We start from the raw sequence: 23,583 nt of genomic DNA on the forward strand, positions 1-23,583 counted from the left end.
TATTACCTAATGAATTTATTTGTCTCCTGTTGCTCTACAGCGGAGTCACGCCTTATTTAAGCAGGCACTAAAGTACTCTAACACTGCCAGAAGTGTCACGCTGATGCTGACAGAAGCGGAGCAATGAGCTTTGACTCGTCAGAGGACGATCGAGTTTCTGGGGAAACCTGTTTGTCTCCCCCCTGTCTGTCTTCAGGAGTTTTTCTCCGAGCGTGATTCATTTGTTTTGAGCCTCACTTGCCCGAGCTCGTCTTGCATCATTGGCAGTGTTGCGAGTGGCTGATCTGCCAAACCACGGCTCTTTAGTTTGCCAAGAGAAGTGTATCTCAAAGGACATTTTAAGGCGGTAAAAATATTATAGCTTTTAAAGCAGAATTTTAAAGTTTAATGTTTAAACAGTTTACTTTTACAGCTGGGGTTCTTTTAAAAAGCATTGCTCTTTTGAACGTGTGTTTCATCCTTTGATGCTGTGAAGCAGAGTATCATTTTTAAGCTCTTGGTGACATTGCTGATTACACCTTTGTGCCACGGTAAAGCTCGGGATAATCACTCGGAGCGTGTTACAGAGAACACTACACAGACTTCATTTTAACTTCAATGGAGCGTAGACAATTCTGGGGAAAGCTCTGCGTATTTTAAGGTGGAACGTTATGTTTGAGTATGAAATGGACTCTAGTCGGATGTTGAACTTGTCTGCAAGTTTTATTCACTGTCTGATTTACCACGGAAACTCCTTTGTATGTTCCGCCTTAAGTAATCTGTAACAACAAAAAATAAGTCTATATTACCCACCTGTGGAGCAGGAATAGAGTAGCACCCCCTACAAGGTCTCCACGCTGTCCATACGCCCCATGGCTCATTCAGCGACACACACCTGAGCCAGTTTGGTTTGAGACCCTTAGGTTTTTGCCCTATTTACCAAGCCAGGTATGTGTACAAACACAGGACCATTTTCCAATGTGTAATCACACTGGTGAACATAGTCTTAAAGCCTGAGTGAAAGAAACCTAAACAGGGCAATAACATTTGAAGTTGAAGTTGAAGAAAATTAAGTTATTGATGGAAGCGTCTTTCCAGTGCGTCCTGCTTGGAGGCGCTACAGGTCGGTTCACTACAGCACAGCTCCAGGGTCCTGAGGTCCTGTGCTCAATCCTCTGCTCGGGTCACAGTCTGTGAGGAGTGTGGTGTGTTCTCCCTGTGTCTGCATGGGTTTCCTCCGGGTGACTGTCTGTGAGGAGTGTGGTGTGTTCTCCCTGTGTCTGCATGGGTTTCCTCCGGGTGACTGTCTGTGAGGAGTGTGGTATGTTCTCCCTGTGTCTGCGTGGGTTTCCTCCGGGCGACTGTCTGTGAGGAGTGTGGTGTGTTCTCCCTGTGTCTGCGTGGGTTTCCTCCAGTCGGTTGAGTGCGTTATGACCTGGGATGTATTGGAGCCCTGTGCGTGTTCTTGTCTTGTGCTCGTTTAGACTTCAGACCCACCATGACCCTGATCAGGACAGCAGTGATTACAGAAGATGAATGAGTGAGTGAATCTTTTTCAAGTGCATTCAGAGCTTATCAGCAGTCACCGACTTTGTGTAGGGCCCTCGGCTGGTCGGATAAAACAACATCACGCCCTCCTAATTCTGTGTTCCTCCGGGGCTCGGTTTTGGAGTTGGCCATTTTTGTACCATCAGTAAACATGCCTTTTCCTTCGGCCTATACTTTGTGCACAAATATTTTTGTTAAAAGCAGTGGCTTCTTGGGAAGGAATGGTCTTAAATTCTCATACACTCCATTTGTGGTGCAGCAATCCTCTAAACATTTCCCTCACATTCTCTCTCATTGGAAGCAGACTTCTCCAGGCCCCACCAATGTGGCTATATGAATGACTCTCATCAACATGGCCAGTTTCTATAGTGGTCTATAGTGGTGTGTGTGTGTGTGTGTGTGTGGGTGTGTGGAGGGCCTGTGTGCTGAATGCTCAGGCCTCAATACTTGTGGCTACTTGTGGAATCTGATTTGAGGGGACTCCAAAAAGCAAGCTGTATGATGTAGAGTTTAGGGTTAGATTCTCATATTTCTCTTTTATTTTCTCTTTCTGATGTTTTCTTTTCCACCATCTTGTTCTCCCATCACCACACGCTGGATTGTAGTCTGTACATTGATGTTGTTGTCGGTGTATTGTGTCCGTGAGTCTCTCTTTTTATATATAAGACCGTTCACAGTGGGGCGCTTACCTCACAAGAACAAAGTAGACTCCCTTCCTCTTTTACAAGCCATGGAACTACCTGAGGGGTCTTTATTAGGGCCCCTAATTGAAAACCGCCCACTCAGAGGTAAGAATGTGCACAGCTGGCAGGCTGATCCTAAAAGCCCTAATGAAGCGGTCAGTGGCCCACCGGTGAACTCGTGCTGGTCTGGAACAGCTTTATGTGTAAGCGGGTGTGGGTGAAGATAATAATCCCGTTCTTTACGTGGTTGGCTAGACAGTCAGCCACTTACACCTTGCATGTGTTTTTGGTTATCGTGAGCCGATCAGAGCCTGTGGCCTCTTACTAACTGCTTTTGGAGTTCGGCTCTGTCTGGCGATCACCGCTGTTTGTCGCATGCTGCTGTTGGACCGTGTGCCGTTGTTGTTTAGCGGTGATTTTGAAAGTAAACGAGACATCGGCGATATCAACACACCCATCGTTGCAAAGGGGTTAAAGTTCTGTTCACAGTTTACAGCCCTGTCATCTTGTGGGATGCTGGAGATTGTTGGAAGACTGATTAGAGGCCGATATCAACAGCTAATTTACGGTCTCACAACCCCATCGGTAACCTACTGAGCGTGCTCGGCACTAGAACAGCACACAAGTGGTTCTACTCACTTTGGAGATCTGGAGTATACCAAAACACACACTGTGAAACCACCGTGAAAAGGCCTCCCGGTCAGTTTTGTTGTGGAAGTCAGAAAATATGCGAGAGAATGGGTCGTTCTGATTTTGATCCTCTACTTACCGCTCAGTGCTGAGACTTTAGGATTGTCCCACTCCCTCATCTGAGTCCCCCCAATCACGGCACTGGACCTATGTTTATGTGAGAGTGCCAAGACGAGGAGCAAGACGGACACAACGAGCACGGAGGCATAAGAGCACTGAGAAAACGAGTACAGAGAAGAAAGAAAACAGAGCAAAACCAGCTAAAACCAAGTCATTATCAGCTAAAGAGACTGGCACCGTAAAGGGCTGTTTAGACCGAGGGAGAACGTTGTTAGTATTTTGACCAAAGCACATAACAGACATTTTTATTAAGCTCCAGAACTGTGTTCACTTGAGGAAAGTGGGGAGAATGTGTTCCCTATAAAACTACTTTCAAATCCTCAAGAGGATTATAAAGTTCATGGCTGTCACCTGCAACTTGAAACAGATTCCTACCCTTGCCCTGGGCTGCTGGCTCGTGGCCAAGCTCAAGCTGAGCCTTTAAGTGCTAGCTCTTTCCCATCTTCACGTCCCTCTTAACGACCTAATAAATGGATTTCATTTTGACGGCTTAAATATTTAGCGCCAAAAGTTGAAAAGAGTAAAGCAAGGTGGGATAGCCATCAGATGTTCGGGTTTTGTGGGCATCGGGGAGTCAGTTGTACGGGGGCCTCTCACATGGCTTAGTGTTTCTATCTGAACTCTCTGCCCTTACCTGCTCGGTCAATGCCTCTCTGTTCATCACGGAGGACCGTGGCCAGTGGGACAAGCAGTTAAGCGTGTTAACACATGCATGTACACACAGACAACAAGCGCAGTTAAGCAGTTAATAGGGCAGCGAAGACAAATTAGACGTGGGCCTAATATACAGTGTGTCCTGTTTGTTTTAGATTTGCGCTAATGGACAAGCATCTCTGATCTTGTGGGGAAGTGCTGACATTAGCGTTAGTGATGCTAGCGATCTGGTCTCTTCTAGCATCTCAGAGACCTGCGTAGGATGCATATGGTCTGTGGTCATCTAGGCTTGATCCACTTCTGACTGGTCAGTGCTGAGACTTTAGAACTGTCCCGCCTTCTTGTCCAATCACAGCGCAGGACCGTGACAGCCCAAAAAAAACAGAACCTCTCCTCTCAGAGGTCACCGAACCTGAATGGTTAAATGAGTAGTCAGGAATGCAACCAGAGTGATGGACGTTATACGGTAAAAGCAGCGTGAATGAAAGCATGCCAAAGCATAACTCGGTGTGGAGTGATCACTGTACGCAGCGTCTGACATGTTTCCACTTGACTTCCAGCTGACGGATCGTACAAAAGCAGCAGAAAGCACAAATGAGGAACTGCTCGCTTTGTCTGGAAATGTGCATTGTGCGTCTAGACACCAAACTGTTCTCTGCACGGAAAGGCGTCTATGAATTTCTTCCTGTAAACTCAACATTGTCAGAGCAGAAAAGTAGTTGATACCTTCTGTGTCCAGAGGATGTAGCTTGGGCAGCCGTGGCGTGGCGGTTAGGGAACTGCGCTTGTAACCGAAAGGTTGCCGGTTCGTTCCCCTTGAGCATGGCATCTAACCTCCAACTGCTCCCCGTGCACCGTGGCTAGGGCTGCTCCAGGCATGTGTGCTCACTGCCCCCTAGTTTTCACTAGTGTGTGTGTTCTGATTCTGATTCTAGTACTTCAACTCAACAAAAACAGAGACATGTGTTTCTCTTTGAACGTTAACGGTACAGTCCTCCCAGCCTTGATCAGGTGCAGTTTGTTGTTCCCGTGCCCTCTATTTCAGCAACTTCCAGCACTTTCAGGTTCTTTCAAGGACACCGTGTACAAGGAATCAACAAAGGTCTGTCGCCTTGGGAAGGCTGAGGACAGTAACAGATTTTTTCCTCTTCACACGCAGGGGGAGGCTCATCTGGCCGTTCCCTACCTGGGTCGACCATCTGCCAAGGGAACACGGTATTTGGAAGGCTTTGGAAGGCATCGCCTGGTTCAGTCGGTCCTGCCAGTGTCGGCGCATCACATTTAATGGCTCAGAGTAAGATTTTGGCCTGGAATAACTGTTCCGCAGTCAGGTTCACCTTAGTTTAGTGCCATACCGACCGTCTGAGAGTCCAGCTCCGAGTGCCCAGAACCTCACAGCTATGATTAAGCACCCGCAGTGTTTGCCGACTTGCAGCACCCAGACCATGTTTTATGGGAAGCCACATGTCCTCGTGCTCAGTCTAGTGGCCCTCGTTTCAAACGGTGGCGTGTGTTGGCCAGGGCTCGGTCGAAGGCTGGGTGTGTGAGCTGAGCTAGACATTAACTTAGAGTCTGTAAGTCTTTTGAAACGTATTCTAATCGTTGGCTCGAATAAATAGAGCACAGCGTTTGACATAACACAGGGTGCCGGTCCACATCGGCGTGAGCAGGGTTTTGTCATTAAGGGAACAAGCTGTTCTCTGTTGCTGACACAAGGGTCAATATCAGCTTCTCTCTTCCTCTAATAACCCCGATAAATGCCTTTACAGTGACCCACCGGACTTTTCCTCAGGACAGATTTTGTAGAGAGTGAGAGAGAGAAGCTCGCAGTGGGAGGTAAATGCATAGGAAGATGTCATTACAGCTCTGAACGCTCACCTTGTCTTTTTTTTGGCTCAGTGAGGAGGAGAGTGTAGACGAGAGCTGGTGCTCATCATGCAGTCCTTTCAAAACAGAGCAACCATGCGTTCATTAATTCATACTCAGTAACAGCTTCTTCCTGTTTCTCAGGGAGAACACGCCATACTCTACACTCCTGATTCTGACAGTCCAAGCTTGGACAACTGTGGACTTTATTTCCAGCAACTGCCAATCCACTGTAATAACCACATCCTGTACTGCCTTTGAATTTGAAAAAGGGTCTGTTTTTATTTTAATAATACAGTGATTATGCAGTTCTCATTTAGAATATTTATATCTCTGTCATTTTGATAATCGGGTTTCCTCCGGGTGACTGTCTGTGAGGAGTGTGGTGTGTTCTCCCTGTGTCTGCGTGGGTTTCCTCCGGGTGACTGTCTGTGAGGGGTGTGGAGCGTTCTCCCTGTGTCTGCGTGGGTTTCCTCCGGGTGTCTGTCTGTGAGGAGTGTGGAGCGTTCTCCCTGTGTCTGCGTGGGTTTCCTCCGGGTGACTGTCTGTGAGGAGTGTGGTGTGTTCTCCCTGTGTCTGCGTGGGTTTCCTCCTGGTGACTGTCTGTGAGGAGTGTGGTGTGTCCTCCTTGTGTCTGCATGGGTTTCCTCGGGGTGACTGTCTGTGAGGAGTGTGGTGTGTTCTCCCTGTGTCCGCGTGGGTTTCCTCCGGGTGACTGTCTGTGAGGAGTGTGGTGTGTTCTCCCTGTGTCTGCGTGGGTTTCCTCCGGGTGACTGTCTGTGAGGAGTGTGGTGTGTTCTCCCTGTGTCTGCGTGGGTTTCCTCCGGGTGCTCCGGTTTCCTCCCACAGGCCAAAAACACACGTTGGTAGGTGGATTGGAGACTCGAATGTGTCCATAGGTGTGAGTGTGTGTCGTCCAGTAACGGACTAGCGCTCCTTCCAGGGTGTATTCCTGCCTTGCGCCCAATGATTCCAGGTAGGCTCTGGACCCACCGCGACCCTGAACTGGATAAGGGTTACAGATAATGAATGAATTTTGATAATCGGAGAATTCAAAGAGAATTAAAGCATCCCCTGTAAAAAATATAATCACCTTGTTTTGAAAAGACTGTCTTGGCATTTATGAGCTGCTTTTACAACCTGAAAGTTAAACATTACTTTTGAGCGCTGACGGTTTGATCATTACTGATCATTATAAATCTATTTTCTCATATGCTCTTCCTCCTTCAGCATTCAAAGGTCTGCTGCAGTCCTGATCCATCAGCTGAAACATTCATAAACAGGAAGACTTTATTATCTGTCTTCAGTTCTGCCAGACTGTACCAAGCACACCCACATTTAACAGCACACACGTCTGCGTGATTGTAGCCTGATTATATGTGCTATGGTTATTTTAACTAGAACGGCATCCTCAACAACCCGTTCAGTGGTTCAGAGAAGATGGATCCCACCATGAAATTTAACAGGGCATTCCAAATAATCCCACCCCTGTGTGTGTCAGACACGACCAGATTGACCCAGAGTGACGGGGGGCTAGGGGCAGATTCGAAGGATTTATTTTGGAGTCCTTTTGGGCAGAGTCAAGGACACCACAGCAAAGCTGCATCCGAAATGGTGTCCCACTCTGTAGTGCACTCGGAGTTCCAGCGTTTTTTGTTGGTGCCTAAAAACAGTGTGGAATAAACAGTGCATCCAACAATACCACAGTGTGTCACGCTGAGAAATCCAAGGAATTCCTGCAACACCACGACCGCTTGGTTTGTAGATTCACACGCAGTCGAGCTACAGCTCAGTTAGAGGTGTTTCCTCAGGGGCAGACGAAGGCATGCTCGTTTAAATCTCACTTTCTGTTCCAGGAGAGAGGCATGCAGATTTTAAAGATGAGACATTGTGAGACATTGCTGAGAAAACTTTACAACTGTAACCCAGGCTTTTCCATAGCATCCATGGCGTCTTTCTCACATCAAGGCAATCCCGTAATAACGGCAGATAGTAACAAAACACGGTCAATTTGTTAATTGGTAGCTTCAGTTGTGTTGACGATGTTAGAGAATACCATCAGTCTGAACGCCTCTGCTTTACAGAGATGTTATCACAGGGAACACCTACCTGTGCGTCAGTCCTTGATGGAGTGTTGATTGTGATTCTGACATGAGGGACATGCAAAACAAAGTGCTGCTTTCATTACCGGCTTATTGTCTGTGTACAGACTGGGGCTGGGTTTCGGTGGTAAGTGCCCTGCTTTGTAAGAATCTGTTAATAAAACCGCCACTTCCATGTTCTTGCCAGTGTTTTACTGAGCTGCATACTCTTCTGTTATTAATGGATCTTTTTAACTAGCTCCATTTATAGCAGCTCAATCAGCCTGGATTTAGCGTGAATTACATTCCTGCAGCGAAGTCCTCCCTGGCTGGAGTCGGGTTTTTTAAAATCTCCCCTCGACCTAGATTTCCCGCGCCCTATTTGGAAACGATGTTAGTATCTGGAGCTATTTCTGTGCTCCTTGGCACTCTTACCAACAGAAGACGGCTTCGACCAGACTGGTGTGTAGAAGTTTCTCTACTCTCTGTCTGCGCTGTGCACGAAAACTTGGAGTCTTTGAGTGATCCTGCAATATCTCAATTGAAGAGTTTTCTTTTTTGTTCTCCCCCAAAAAATGCTAAAGAAGTTCAAAATGAAGTTGCACCAGCTGAGTTTAATCGTCCATTCCTGTGTCCTTCATTGAGGGTAGTTAGTTTAAAACTGGTGACACACAGAGTTCAGGTTGCACCACAGACACGTTTCCTTCAGGTTTTCCTTCCAGAAGCAGAAGCCCCTCACTACTGAGCGTCACGATTTATTGATTACATCCATTGATTAAAAACAGGCGGAATGAGGTCTTGGTTGGAAAGAAACCCTGCACCCACACTGACTCCCTGTGGATTTGGCTTGACACCCCTGAGGTAAATGATGGTAAGATCAAAACAGATCTCTCCAGCCAATCAGTAATGCTATGTGACATAAACCGAGCATACTATACGCTCATATCCACAGGCATTGAAATCACTATATGAAGTTAAGTCGAAGAGTAGAGAGAGTTAAAGACTTCTCTTCATTTAAACAGATTTCTTACATCAGAAATGACACCCACTGTAGGATATGTGTAAAATGTAAGTTATACCTTAAAGCCACATTGAAACTGTTACTTGGTGCTGTTCAATTTTAGTAGCTCGCCATTTTGGAAGTAGTGGCAAGTTAAGTTCAAATTAGTCTCGACTGGAGTACGTTATCTCGGCAGCAAATATATCCCCTTTCTGAAAAAAGTAGCCTAACCACATTGAGATCTAAACCAAGACGTCAATCACCCTTCCCTGCGTGGGCCCTCGGCTACAACTCACTGCTACACAAAGTAAGATAATGCAGCATTGTCTCAGAACTGGCACACTGCCCTCAAAATGTCACGAGCCTTCACATCCCTCTGTCTCTCTGCTCTCTCTCAAGCTTCATCTTTGAGATTGAAATGCAGGGAAGTAGAGGTTTGTTTGACTGGTTGGTTCAAAAACACTGTTGGGTTTCTAAATATAATACAGTGTCATCAACTAGTAGGTGATCTATCAACTCAACCCCACGGTATATTGGGTACAGTTAGGATAGACGTTGTTTAGATGTAAGGTTCACGTCCACAGTTCTCTGTTCTTACAGTTCATGAATCACATAACTCTAGCTGTGTTAGATTCCACAACACGATGTCAGTGTAAACAAATGTCAGTGTTTACAGTCCTGGGAAATGTATTGTTGTCAGTCTGCAAGTGAGAAAGAGGAGAATGAGCCAAGTAGACCAAAAAAAACCGTAGTGTGACTACATGAAAGTGAAGCTGTGGGAGGCAGCACAACGTCAGGGTTTTTGTGGATTTGGACGTTCACTCGTGTGCTGCTTCTGCTCGTGTGATTTGAAGCCAAACCGCAGTATTACCACTGTGTACTTGACTGAACCGGATTTACAGTCTCCCTCATACAGCCACAGTTAGAGCTTTGGAAAGAGTGATCCATCCCAGCAATTACCTAATGATCGCCATATTTCACTGCTTGCATCCCAGGAGGCGCTGGTCAAGGTAGCAGCTCAGTCGGGTGTCTTTACCAGGAACTGCTGGTTGTTCTCCCATAGGCTGGCAGCTGTCAGTGCCACCGCTTTACGCCATGTCAGCAGCGGTGGGCCCAGCAAGTGTGCACGCCTTGCGGTTTGTAGAGCGAGCCTAGCTCCCTGCCCTTCCCAGCCCACAAGTCCGTGCTGTGCTCAGCCACCACCTGTCTTGTCCGCTTCGAGTGGGCAGGCCGTCAGAGTCCGCCAGCTGCTTCTGATGGATGGGGGTAGTGTGGTTGGAAGTGGAGGCTAATTAAAGAGCTGATATGTAGGCCACCTCAGGGACTGCCATCCCCTGTCATCAAGCCGCTCTGCTTTTGCCGAACTCGGTGTTTTATCGCTAAGACTCTAGCATGGGCTGATTGTTCGGCACCGCAGTGGGTTTGTGTGTATCGTCAGAGAGAACGAGAGTTGTGGTGGGTGAATGTATGACTGATCAATTCAGGGCTGGACAGTGAGGTTAAAAATGAATGAATTATTTTTTTTTTTTTTTGCTCATTCGTCCCAGACTTTACGCTGACTTCATCCTCTTGGTGCCCTGGTAAAGATTCATCTGAGTCAGCGCATGTGTGAATGGAGCTGCTAATGTCCTGGAGAATTCGTTGTATCACTTTCACGCACTGCACAGGCGCCGCCCCATGCCTAAAGCATGCAGAACATTTGTGAGAACACATCTGACACTGAAAATCTCCCACTGTGCACTACATATTTGACCTGATACTCTGGAGTTCTCTGGAGTTCATATGTGAAAGTGGCTGTAAAGAAGCTATTATTATATGTGTGTTTGCTTATGGCAAAGATTTTCTTGTGGTCATGTTTCTTTATTGTTGTTTCTTGTTCTATTTTTACTACAGAGCAATGATACTTTATTGTATGTTAACGTGAAAGAACGCATGGTGTATACCAGTGCTGGGCGATAAGAGTACAAATCAATATCACGATTAATTGTACAATTACTTTGTTTTGTATTTGTGACCCTCATAGTTCAGTGACTCCTGTTCCAGTATCAAAGCTGGGATATTTTTTCGAATGTCGCTGGGAGCTCGCACTTCTCGTTTTTCGAGCACTGTTTATATTTGGTGTCTGGTTGTGTTTTGGTCGCTGAAATGTTTTCTTTTTTTCTCTCAGTGTTTACATTTGACTTATTTTTATTCAGTGTTGTCAAACTTAGGTCAAAACACAACACGTCCAAACAACAGGCGCTGTATTTATATTTGATACAAGCTGCTCGAGGCGCTCAGTTGCTCTCAGCGTTTAGGTTCTCCTACATGTTGCTTCCATGTGGCACACGGGCAGAATCATGTGACTACAGAGTGGTAGTGTGGTTTTAAAGGGACAGTACATGAACAGAATAAAAAGAAATAAATAAAACAGTTTAAAAATGTATATAATCAATATAGAGAAAATTATTTTGATTAGAATATTAGCTTGGTAGCACTGTGTGATGGGAGGAGTTGTAGTTAATGGCTGGAACAACTAAATGAATGCCCCTGGGAACCTGAATACAAGTTGTCTTTCTAATGAAGTTAATCTGGCTACGTAGGACCCCCAGTGTAATTGTGCAAATTATTTCTTATAAATATTTTCCCAAAGTCTATTAAATGACTGCTATATTTCAACAGTACTGCTCTTGCCTTGATGTAGAATGGGTGGTTCTAAAATGGGTAAAGCTTATGTAACCTTTACCCATGTCCTGAGCCTCACGCCAAACCTGCTGCTCATTTTGAGCCTCGTTCTGATTCTCCTTGTGTACGCCATTATGTTTTGTGTCTATAAATGTGTTGGTGATTAAATTCCACAGATAAAAACCTCAGTAAGCCCCAAAGATCTGTGAAATCACAATAGCATTTTAAAGTAAAAAGCTACAAAAAAAAAAAAAAAAAAACGCAGCTTCTCAGTCTTGTGGCATTGCCATGGCAACATAAACAAAACGTGGTTTCTTAGTAATAGATGGCTGTCAATGACTGCATTCATTAGAATATTAAGTCCATGCCCACACCCTTCTCAGAGAGTGCTTTTGGTGATTTCTGAGGAGTGTTTTCTAGTTAAACTTTGCTGAATACTTCACATAAACACCCTTGTTTTTGATTATACAAAGAAATTAAACATATCAAGGTTCCCAAGGGCTTTAACCCTTTGTACATGGAGCATGTTGCTCTTACTTCAAATATGAGTCTGGGCCACCCATGCCATTAGTGCATCCTAACATTATGCTGACTACACGGTGTGTTTTCCTCCTGGAGTCTGTGTGTCTTGAGGTCAGAGACCTTCTTTGCCTTATCCTTACGTTGCCTGCACTGGGCTGTGAGGACAAGAACCCGGATAAAGGAGGGATGCAGTAGATGGGGGGTTGCGGATGCTCTACAGTCATAGTTAAATGAACATGGCTGCCTTCAGGGTAAATGTAACCTAATTTGTCATGGTTGTCAGAGCAATCATGTCACCACTGTCTGTGTCTCGGACAGCGGTACTGCAGATGCCGCCTCTTTATTTTCCCTGCATCTCTAATTTATGGGTTTGGAACCAGAGCTGTAGGTCTGTTTTTTGACGAATAGCCGCACCATGGAAAAGTTGCGTATTATAGCCATTTGATTATCTGGTTCCATACATTAACGGTCGTCTAGACTCTTCGGCTTCAGCTAATTCGCTTCACGTTCATACCTTCGGGAAAGTAAGTTCTTTTATTGTGGTTCTTGTAAGAACACACTATTATAGAAGCCTGGGTCGTCTGTAATAGATAACCTGATTACCGTGGAAGTAAAACTGTAGTAAGACAGTAGGAAAACGACAGGAATGCGATTCAATCTTTAGACATTGCTGTGATGTGAGATTCTGTTACTATCACATTTCTATTATCAACCAGTGCTAAGATTTTTCTAGAAACATGGACCTTGAGCTGCGCTGGTTGGAAGCATTCTGACATGCAGATATCACACTAACACAAAAAGGTACCTATGGTATTTTGGACATTTTAAGACCTCATAAAAGCACAGTGTCAATGTCAGAAAGTACAGGAAAATAACCATGAGTTCATAGGGCGAGTCTCACAAACACAGCCCCAGAGAGCTGTAGGCCAAATTAATTAATGAAGACACTGTGGTAGAACCTCAGTTTCCACGGAACTGCTGTAATTGTTTTAAGTCTGATAAAGATTTAGCTGCAGAGTGCATGCTATCACTGTGTTAGCCTCCACTTCATTAGGGACTTTAAGGATTAACTGCTGTAGTCACGGCTGTGGAAACTAGAAATACACCTGTGTTAGGATCACATCAACCTCACGTTACGTTTAAGGGCCTACAGCAAGCAGATGTTTTTGTCAGACTTGCTTGCAACAAACTGCATTTTTGCCTGTTACAGCTGTTACATATATGCGTTCGGTGTTGTTGCACAATAATTCAAACTGGGTTGGGCCTCTTCACAGATTGAACCACACATATATATGTGTATACAGACACACACAATGGTGGAAGCCATACTTGTCATGTCTTCTTTTATGTCAGACACCAGTAAAACTCCTTGTTTTGCACGTGGTCATGATGTTGGTCATAATCACAGTGACTGAGAGTTCTGTAATGGTTTCCCTCACAGCTGTGAGTGCAGTACTAAGAGAGTAAGCTGCAGAGTCCTGCCTCACTGCCTCTAATTAGCATTCTAATCACTGCTTGTGCTCAGGAGGTTGTAAACCGGGGGTTTGGGCCTAGAGTAAATTGAGAACATCTGTGCAGCTAACCAGGGCTCTCCTGAATCAGTAGCTTGTACTAAACACACACACTGGAGATTAGGTAGCAAGTCTCTTAGACTTTCTTATCGGGTCGTTTCTTTGCCTTCATCTGCAGGACAGGCTCTGAGGTGGAGGGGGTTTGATAAAGAGTGTAATGTGGTATGTTTTTTTTTTGTTTTAGAGCCCTGGATAAGATGGTTTCAACTGTGTTACTAATGCCACATCTTTACTTTACAGAGTCTGTGAGCATGATCTGGATGGAATTAGCAGTTCATATCTCCAAAACGTTCCCGAGACTGTAATCATGTTCGATTATTACTGCCTTGTTCCACGAACTGCTGTGGAAATAGAGGAAGAGAGTGTTCTCTTTGAAATACTCACCTTCTGGCCATGGGAGGGGGACTTTAACCCCTTAAAATTCATCCAGATGTAGGTGTTATTTCCAAGAAGAACACCTTAAAATTGGCTTACACCTTCTTCATAGCGTAAACACTTTGAATATACAATTAGGCCCCGCCTCTATGTCCACACACCCTGCAAACTGACAGGATTGGTTCTCTGGATTTATGATGTAGGAAACCTCGGATGTCTGAACCTTAAAGTTATGCCTGTTACTAAGGATACTGTTCAATATTTTTGGTGGTTTCAAACACATTAGAGGCATTAATGGTTTACCTTGTAGTAGTTTGACTGACTCACACAGAGCTGTTCTGTTCAGTCAGTGATGTAACAAGGACTTCCAGGAGGTGCTACTGCGTTACTTGGAGAACATGAAATTGACGTTATTGCCTTTTTTTAAAACTTCATATGATGCCCAGAGGACTACTTACTTGTAATTACATAGTTACAACTCGACTAAATGATTGACTACCTTCCAAACGCAAGCTGTTCTGACTGATCTCAGTGAGCACACACCTATTTAAATTTGCTTTGATGAGCTTCTTTTTCATGTTACCTCAGTAGGGTGTAGATAACTGAACTTTAAAACACACGCACACACACAAACTCACGAAGCCTTCCATGGTCTTTAGCAGGTGTGTACAATTACCTTCTGTTATTCCACTGATAGGCCCAAGGACATGCAGCTGTTTTTACAGGTAGAAATGAGCAGCTGATGAAGGCTTGAGAGGAAATGAGAGTGATCCTGGCCCCTAAACACTTCCTAGAAGTGACTGCAATTGGTAAGGCTTGTTTCACAGTGTGAAGAGTGAAGGTTGTCCAAAAGGAACAGATTACTGCCACATGACGGTGAACATTCCCAGCTGAACCTTGAACGCACTTCGGAACATTGAACTGAACTTGAAGATGCTTCGTTTTATTTACGGTTGGGTGGTATGATGATAATACGTATACTGCGGTATATGAGGGCGGTATTAATGACGTGTGTCTGGTGGATCAACTTTCTTCTTCTGTGTCTTTAAATACAAGCCTTGAAGTTCATTTAATGTGTATTCAAGAGGGCCACAGGGAAGGGGCGGCGTAGGAGCTGGCCGACTGGTGATGTCTGAATTTAGTGCTGAGTTTGGGTTAAAAGAGAGAGAAATGAAGCCAAGCACAGACAAAAAAAAGTCTGTGCTTAGCTGAACTGCACAGCGCCGAAAACCCCCCACTCACAGATATAAGGCTCACGTGGCACAACAGTGCACCCCCCACCGCCACCCCACAGTAGTACTCTATCCCCTGGTACTTTTTTTGAGATGGTAAGACAGTATGAAAATGTGGATACTGCCTTTATGAGTTTAATTCCTGCTACAAATTGAACACAACAAGGTATCAATGTAAATACACATTATTTGTACAGTCAGTTCTAACAGTTCTGACAATATTTTGTGCTGAATTTGTAATGGAGAAGTTGTTTTGCCGTGCAGGATCATGGCCTTGTACAGCGTTCACTTTCCGTGTCCCCGTGAGACACGCTGACCCGCTTTTGTCTGACGTGGTCTGCCATTTTCCCGTCTTCAGCACATTCCTGTCATGCTACCCACCGAATAAGCCTCCCTGACTGAGTAACCAAGCCTCCACACTCCGACACACTTGTGCCATCAGCCTTTCAGCAGAGAGGGCCTTGTGGGGCTGGGAAAACAAGACGTAACCGTGATGACATCTGTGTTTAAAAGCCTTGAGTGATAGGGATGGATGGACGAATATTGCCATAAACTCACTGGACAGTTCTTCATTTGAGCTTGAAGATAATCCACTGCCAGTCTTTCTCCTGCGGGTCACGCTACTCCTGCTGCAATATTGATGACCTACATATGGAGGCTAGTTATAGCTATAGTGCACTTAGTAGAGTCTGCGTAGCAACAGTATCATGTCCTGGTGGATGTCCGGTTATATATTTCAGAATCAAATGGCTTGATACGTTTAAAAACTAGCATGCCATCAAATCCAGACTTGAGATATTAATAGGGTAATCTCATCTGTACTTTGCAGGTGACAGCTGTCAAACAACCCCTTCCCTGAGCTTTCTAAAACATATAAATGCAGGCGGTAGATAATTAAAATGCGAGGATTATCATGATTTAAATGTGGATCCTATTAGAACCGAGTCTTAAATACAGTGTGTACCAGTGCAGTTTGTTCTGCCCTTCACTTCCTCTTCCAGAATGTTCCTGCCAACTGTGAAGAGACAGGCTGTTGTCATATTCCTCACCATGTGGGGCTAAATTGATTCTGTGATGCAATTGAGTGCTAGGTTACAGGGACAAGGACTTCAGACTTAACGGCATGGGGAGGGCTTCTCATCCTGTCATTTTAGGAAATCAGATTTAGAGCCTCTGCATGGGCACAGTCTGATCCCTGAGATTTGTCAATTTGGAATTGAATATGAAATCGTTTCAGCCAAATCCACACAGCCATAGGACAATGAATCCTTTTTAATCTTCACTTTTAATCCTCTAAAAAAAGAGATACAGTCCTCGGGGTGGGTTCCTGCCTTGCACCCGGTATTTCCAGGTAGACTCCAAATCCACCACAGGGCTGCAACTAATGCTCTATTTGATAAAAACTGCATTTTCAAACTTCAGACTTGCACTAGATTCTTCGACGCCCTCACCCTCTGAAACCTTCTCATTGGAGAACCGTGTTCTTGTAAGCAACCCTCAAGTGCCACATACCAGGAGCTCTCCCTGGGCCTGTGTACTTTCACCTCTCTCACAAATGCCCTTGCAGTGAACTGTCTCACACCAGCCTTCTCCTGGCTCGCTTTGTGTTGTACAGCAGAGGTACAGCGTTGTGGACAGACATGAGAGCGGGCTCATGTCGACATGTACCTCTGTTCGGGGACAAAAGCGGAGCACAGAGATGGATACATGGTGCCAGCGGCTTTAAAACTTACAAACAAGGCCTGGGTAAATATCAGGAGGCAATAGAAGATGGCTACACCTATTGTAAGACCACACATCAAAAGCGTAAAGCGTGGATAACATCAGACTGACCGTCAGACAGCCCTAGAGGGAGTGTCAGACGAACAGGCAGAGGCAGGAAGAGGTGTGGTGCCGTGCTAATCACAGAGGCCACCGTGTCACACCTATTTATAAGGAGTGCCACTACACAACGCTGGGCTTTCTGGGAGGGACCCAGCAGCTGGAGCCTAACAGCGCAGCCGGGCTAAATATAGACACAGGGGTCACAGGATCTGAGCGCAGCACTCCACAACAACTCCAGCCAAGAACGGGGCCGAGCATGTTGGGACGGATAACGACGCACTGGGTAGCTTAACTCGTTTCTTCTGTGAAGTAAGCTATACATCAGGCTCTTTCACGTCAACGCGAGAGGCCCATCCCTCCCCCACTCTGTCAGGTTTTGGAACTTGGTGGTGCACTATTCCCTCCTCAGGCAACTTCAGAAAGCATAAAGCACAGCCAGGGCTTATTTCGCATGCCCCCCCCCCCCACCCTCCGCCCATATTCCTGCAATTTTCCCGCAATTTTCCCATCTCCACAGAAACCAGCAAACACTCCTGCACTGGCGAAGAGAGGGAAAGACAGCCCCCCACCAGCTCCGTGGCTAGGGCTTTGGTATGAGCCTGTGTCATGAGACACTAAGGTCCAATTAAAGCCATAATTTTCCGCTGACCGCAGAAGCCGACATTTCCTTCTGCAAGGAATGGAGGAGCATGCTTTACGGGCTCGTTTCCCCCCTCTCTTATTGTTTTAGTCCAGAGTCTACGGAGGCAATATTGTGTCGGACATTCTTGACGGATGAGAATTCTCGATGTGTAGTGGCCGCTCTGAAAAACAGGGGCCTCTGACTTAGTGAGAGACTTACGTGGGGTTGACCTTCGCTGATGGAAAAGAACAAACCAGGCATTAAAGCCGTAATAGACGGTTTTCACTCTAGGGTTTGTTATTTGTTCCCATGCCCATGAATGTCAGAGCGGTTGTGAAATACGATGTCTTATCGGGCGAACAGCGGTACAACCAAGGGTTGAAATCCCCCTAACGGCCTGCAGTCAGAGACACTTGGAGTCGACATTAATGGCTTTACCCTCGCTGTTCCACGGGCGTGAACACTTGACATATCTCATGGACAGGCTGCCTTCAAGCTGTGGGAAGTGATCCTTCTCCGTTTCGCAGCCACTAGTTCTGTTAGGACCTGCTCTCCCCTGGGCCTCGTTTCTAAGACGGCCACGGATACGGGATCTGCCTGCCCTGCCCTGCCCTGCCCTGCCCCGCAAGAGAGCCCCTCCTCCAGTCTGACGACCCCCAAATTTCAACAACTGGCTTTGGTGGGGATTAGAGACACTGGCGTTTCAGCGGAGCTTAAAGGAAAGCCTCTTTATTCTGCCGGGTCGGCTGGCCGGCACCGGACCACCACAGAGGACAGGCAGCAGAAGTTCAACTGTGGCCCCATTGTGGTTTGTTTCTTAAGCAAACTCAAAAAGTCACTTGTGCTATCTCTCACCCGCACCCCTTTAAGAGCCACGGAGAGCTCTGAGGCCTTATTCATACACCCCATACTCAGACAACAAATCATCACTCAGCGGAGGGAGGGAGGGAGGGAGGGAAGAGCGTAATGCCGGTTTAAGCTTAGAATAGTCCTTTCTGAGGCTGTGTTCGGGTGGGGCACGTGTTCAACAAGGCTGTGTATTTGGAACAAGAACAAGGGGTGGACTGTCTTTCAGACTGCGCAGAGCAGGAGCTGTTGTTTTAAGGGCTGGGTGCTTGGGGGAGAAAGAGAGATTGACAGTGACCATATAGTTACGCTGAGATGTTTTTTCCCCACTCTAAATGCATTACTAAATGCTTTCATTCAGCCCATAGACCCGTAGAGAATGAATGGAATGGGCATCAATGAATGAGTTACAGATCTGTCTCTAACTACTTCATTTTATTTATTTATATCACTCTTTCTTCCATGTTTTGGAGGGAAAATGTAGCTCTGTGTTTTTCTGACTCTATATAAGGAAATCAGCAAGCTGCACTAGCGCCAACTGGTGGTGGTATTCCCAGGACCCGTGGGACAGTTATATGCTTTGCTCAAGGGCAACTCAGCCGTGTGTGTTGAGGGAGGAGACAGTGCTGTTCTTTCACTCCCCCCAGTCCGAATTTCCTGCAATTTGAGGGTGTCAAACCAGCGACCCTTCACTCCCAAGTCTGCTTCTCTTACCGTTAGGCTATGGCTCTGCTAAACGTAAGAGACGCTGTTTAGATTTGACAATGTAGAATTTGATCATCCCAAAGCTCTAAGACACAAAAACCTAAGAACAACGCTCAACGGAGCATTTATAATATGTTTTTTTGGAGGGATCCATGTTCCTCAGAGTGGAACTGGGCCTCTGTCTGGGGAGGGGGATCGGGGACTCGTCTCTAAATGAACCTCTCCATCTTGCTCAACTTTCCCAACAAGTGGCACTACAAAGGCAGTTAGTCACATTCGAGAGAGATTAAAAGTCACTTCCAGCAGAGCTGCACATTCACTGCTATTGCCGAGCGCGGCTGCAGCAGAGCGGGGGGGCTCAGCCAGCGGTGTCAATCATACAGAGCTCTTTCAGACAGCTCCCGAGTCACAAAGGCAGAGGCTGGCAGCGTCGATGCCCTCTGTCTGAGGGGGCCTCTCTGACTTGGCCTCCGTGTCTGGAATGACTTTGGCCACTAAAATGACTACAGCTCCTGGGCTGGGATCTCATCTGGGATCTGCATTTGATCTCTTTAGATCAGTGATCTGGTCTTTCATGGACCACACAAAGGTTTATATTTTTCCTTATGCATTTTCGAAAGGCATATAAACAAGTGACAGGCCTGTAACCCCCGGGTCCCTCGAGAGGATTTAGACCAATAAAAAGCAGCTAACTCCCAACTCAGTGGCAGTCTGGATCACTACATTCTTCAATCCCAGAACGGCACAACGGGGCTGCAGTTAGTGCCACAGCTGCACAGACCCAGGGTCCTGAAGTCCTGGCATTGATCCTCTGTGTTTTTGGTTCTCCCTGTGTTTGCACGGGTTTCCTCCGGTTGCTATGGTTTCCCTACACAGTCCATGTGGTAAACAGTGTGGAAGAATCTACAGATGTGTTTATGGTTAAATAAGTTGCCATTACATATTTCTAACGGTAATGCACTGCCCCCCCCCCCACCCCAAACAAGGGTTATGAGCCATCAGCCTTTCAGCACATTCCACCACACATGGAGTCTCCTTTATTTGAATAGCTGCCAGGCTGAGTGGGGGAGAAAAGGTTAAAGCTAGACTTATGAAGCCTGTATGTATGGGTTATGAGCTCATAAAGCACTGGGGCATGTGGACAATAGCATGGGAGGGAGTCCCTGTCAGGACAACGTCTGCGTCTGCGCCTCCGCCGCTCGTCCAGCTGCTTGAGATGCTTTTCTCTCTCTCCTTTTTTATGGTCTCTTCTCAAAGTGAGCTCTTTTGTGGAGGCTCCCCTGAGGAGAATTTGTCAAGCAATTTTAGGAAGCTCCGTGCCCTCCCTTGGGCGTAGCGATGAGGTCATAGGCTGTGTGTTTTTCACTGGGATCCCACAGTAGCAGGGAGGTGTCACACTGGTCTGTCCCAAGCTCTTACCTCCTTACGATTCTGTTTGGGACACTAGTGTCAATGTTGGCAGCGTGCTGCGAAGGCTTAGCATTTTGGCAGGGATTTGTTCCTTCTCAGGCATCTATGATGCTTTAATGTTTTAAAGGAGATATATTATGAAATGTGTGTACGTTAATTTGCAATATCTGGAGTTCATACCAATCCATGATCCATGAAAATCCAATGATTTTCCACTTTATTTCTTTGCAGGTGGCACCAGAGATATCGGCTCCGCTCTCACCAGGATGTGCATGAGACACAGGAGCATTGAAGCCAAGCTGCGGCAGTTTTCACTGTAAGCATTCCCTCCTCGCTATTAGCCACACGCTGCTAGCGTTTATTATTCTTTCTAAAGAGTATGAATTCATGTGTGAAATAACATCACCCTCCTGTCTGTATTCACCTGGGGAGCCCAGCGCACTCACATGTCCATCACACTGAGAGCTACAGAGGTACAAAGACATGCGTCAGGTTCCTGGAGCATCTGTACTCAACACCGTTAGTGTTTGCCCTGATACAACAAACCTTACTCAATTCATTTACTAATTAAACAAACCTGTTGTGAACTGAACTGGGGGTGTTTTCAGGAGGAAATACATTATGCTTCGAGGAGCAGGTAGATACCAGGATCAAGACTGATGACCAAAGGCATACATCCTTTACTATGACCCAACATGCAGATTCGCAAATAAAATAGATCTAATGAAATCTAGAACACTTTTTGGCAGAGGTGCAGAGAGGATCACAGTTTAGCCGCGATCACGATCGACAGGTCGTTTTCCAAGGCCATGAGAGACGATCGCAATAAATCACGGCGGTGGGTCCAGAGTCTACCTGGAATCATTGGGCGCAAGGCAGGAATACACCCTGGAGGGGGCCCCAGTCCTTCACAAGGCAACACAGGCACACACACATTCACTCACACCTACGGACACTTTTGAGTCGCCAATCCACCTACCAACGTGTGTTTTTGGACTGTGGGAGGAAACCGGAGCACCTGGAGGAAACCCACGCGGACACAGAGAGAACACACCACACTCCTCACAGACAGTCACCCAGAGGAAACCCACGCAGACACAGGGAGAACACACCACACTCCTCAGACAGTGACCCAGAGGAAACCCACGCAGACACAGGGAGAACACACCACACTCCTCACAGACAGTCACCCGGAGCGGGAATCGAACCCACAACCTCCAGACCCCTGGAGCTGTGTGACTGCGACACTACTTGCTGCGCCACTGTGCTGCCCTGCCCACACTCAGCTGTACATTAATGAAGTAAGGTGAGGTAATGGGGACACACTAAACGTTGGTGACCACTGCTCTACAACTACTTCTTCATTCAGTTACTTTCCCTTCAGTCGAAACCCACACCACTGCAGCTCAACTGTGGCTTTACTACTAGCATGACACTATCTGTATCTAACTCATCACACACAGTCTCCACATGCTTTGAATAACACACTTCCTCATTCAAACATTACTCCGGGTTTGTTAAACTAAATTCCGGTTCACAGGAGTCATCCGTGTCTCCTGTCTTTCCTGCAGCCGCTAGAACAAGGTCATCTTGGACTGCAGTGGCCAAACATAGGCCGTCTGGGTCGGCTTGGCCCCCGAGCTCCACGCTCTGTAGCGCACATGCTCAGGAACTCTAATTTGAGGAGACGTTTTGGAAGTTCTCTTTAACTGTGCTGTAAATCAGCAGTTTGTGGTCAAGTCGTCGGATTCCTTAGCACGGCCTCGGAAAGAGCAAACGCAGACGAGAGGCTAAATTTAACGCCGCCTTTCTCAGCTGCTCCTGGGCCCTCTGCAAGCCCTGAGAAATGAAGGAAAGGAGTGAATGATTAACTCGGACCAAGGCAAACAAATCTGCTGGTGTAGAGAACCCGTGGCTGTCCAGTTTTCCATGCTGTGAGGCAAAACTTTGAAATACAGTTGTAAAATACATTATTTTGTGTCTGCGTTAATTAATCGCTGGGATTAAGACCTAGTGAGAAAGTGTTCACCAGGAAATAAGTGTCCGGAGCTGTGTTTCTAACGTATGACCAAATAAAGCCTGTGTTTGGTTTTTCTTGGCTTCCAGGGTGTTCATCGATTGCCTGATCAATCCTCTGCAGGAGCAGCTGGAGGACTGGAAAAGAGGAGCCAACACCCTGGACAAGGACCATGCAAAGGGTGAGAAGGGATGACTCCCCCGTGAAGAAGCATTAGCACAACCTTTCAGTGCGTCTTAACCTTTCGTAACAAAGAACCTAGTGGTGGCACTCGCCAGTTGCGTAACTCAATGGGCAACAAATTCAGCAGCTCTTTATGGAGCTGGTTGCTTGTCATAATGATGTTTGTTGTCCTTTAACGAAGACTGTACATGCAGCTCTCCAAAAGACTCATGTAATTAGTTCCAAGTAATAAGCCAGTCATGTTCTCGCTAGTGTAAAGCCTTCTCAGAAGAGTAGAGGGTTCGACTCGACGTTCATACACGTGATTTCAGAGGAAACGTCGGCTGAAAACTCGCTAAAAACTTTATGACCATGGAACACAGCTTCATCCTTCGCTAACCGTGATGTCCCTAAGTGACACATTTACTGGATGCGGTCACATGACCGCTTGTGAATTTGTTTACGCGTGACCTCATTTACAGTAGGACAGTGTACTTGGTGAGAACATGGAGACCATAGAAATGTGTCTTTTTAAAGCATGTTGTTCCTCAAAGGTATGTTCCAATATTTTTAACAGTTCAAATGCTTTCGTTAACTGGTCTACGTTAATAAATACGAAACATTCTGATCCCGTTTCAAGAACAAAAGGTTGAAACACAAGTTGCAAAACAAATTGAGTTTGTTACACTGGGATTTTAACCCCCACAAAAAACCTGATCCATGTTGTTTCTTTTACCCGTTTTGTCTGGGCTCTTATGGGTTAATAAAATAGACTTATTGTAAAGTTCGTATGTAAAAAAATAAGCTGTTTAAGTCGTCTTTGTCTCGTTATAATTCAGAATATAAGAAGGCCAGGCAGGAGATCAAGAAGAAGTCCTCAGACACGCTGAAGCTGCAGAAGAAAGCGAAGAAAGGTAACCTCCGTCCGTTTGCCTCCGTTCTTTTGTGGGAGGATGGCTTGGTGACGTCACTGTGGGTGAACTTGAGTCTGTTGGGGCCAATATTGGCCTTA

General features: G+C 46.1%; 1 protein-coding gene across 5 annotated transcripts in view; it reads left to right on the plus strand.

Moving 5' to 3' along the window:
• LOC136709106 (protein MTSS 1-like) overlaps positions 1 to 23,583 on the plus strand; it is a 72,647-nt gene that overhangs the window by 24,523 nt on the left and 24,541 nt on the right. For all 5 annotated transcript variants that reach the window (XM_066684130.1, XM_066684133.1, XM_066684132.1 and 2 more), the window contains 3 exons: positions 20,624 to 20,708; positions 22,499 to 22,590; positions 23,411 to 23,485. In XM_066684130.1, the coding sequence (XP_066540227.1) occupies positions 20,624 to 20,708; positions 22,499 to 22,590; positions 23,411 to 23,485 (252 nt within the window). The remainder of the gene's footprint in view (positions 1 to 20,623; positions 20,709 to 22,498; positions 22,591 to 23,410; positions 23,486 to 23,583) is intronic.

The sequence above is a fragment of the Hoplias malabaricus genome, chromosome 10 (genome assembly GCF_029633855.1).
Source record: "Hoplias malabaricus isolate fHopMal1 chromosome 10, fHopMal1.hap1, whole genome shotgun sequence".
NCBI lineage: Eukaryota > Metazoa > Chordata > Actinopteri > Characiformes > Erythrinidae > Hoplias > Hoplias malabaricus.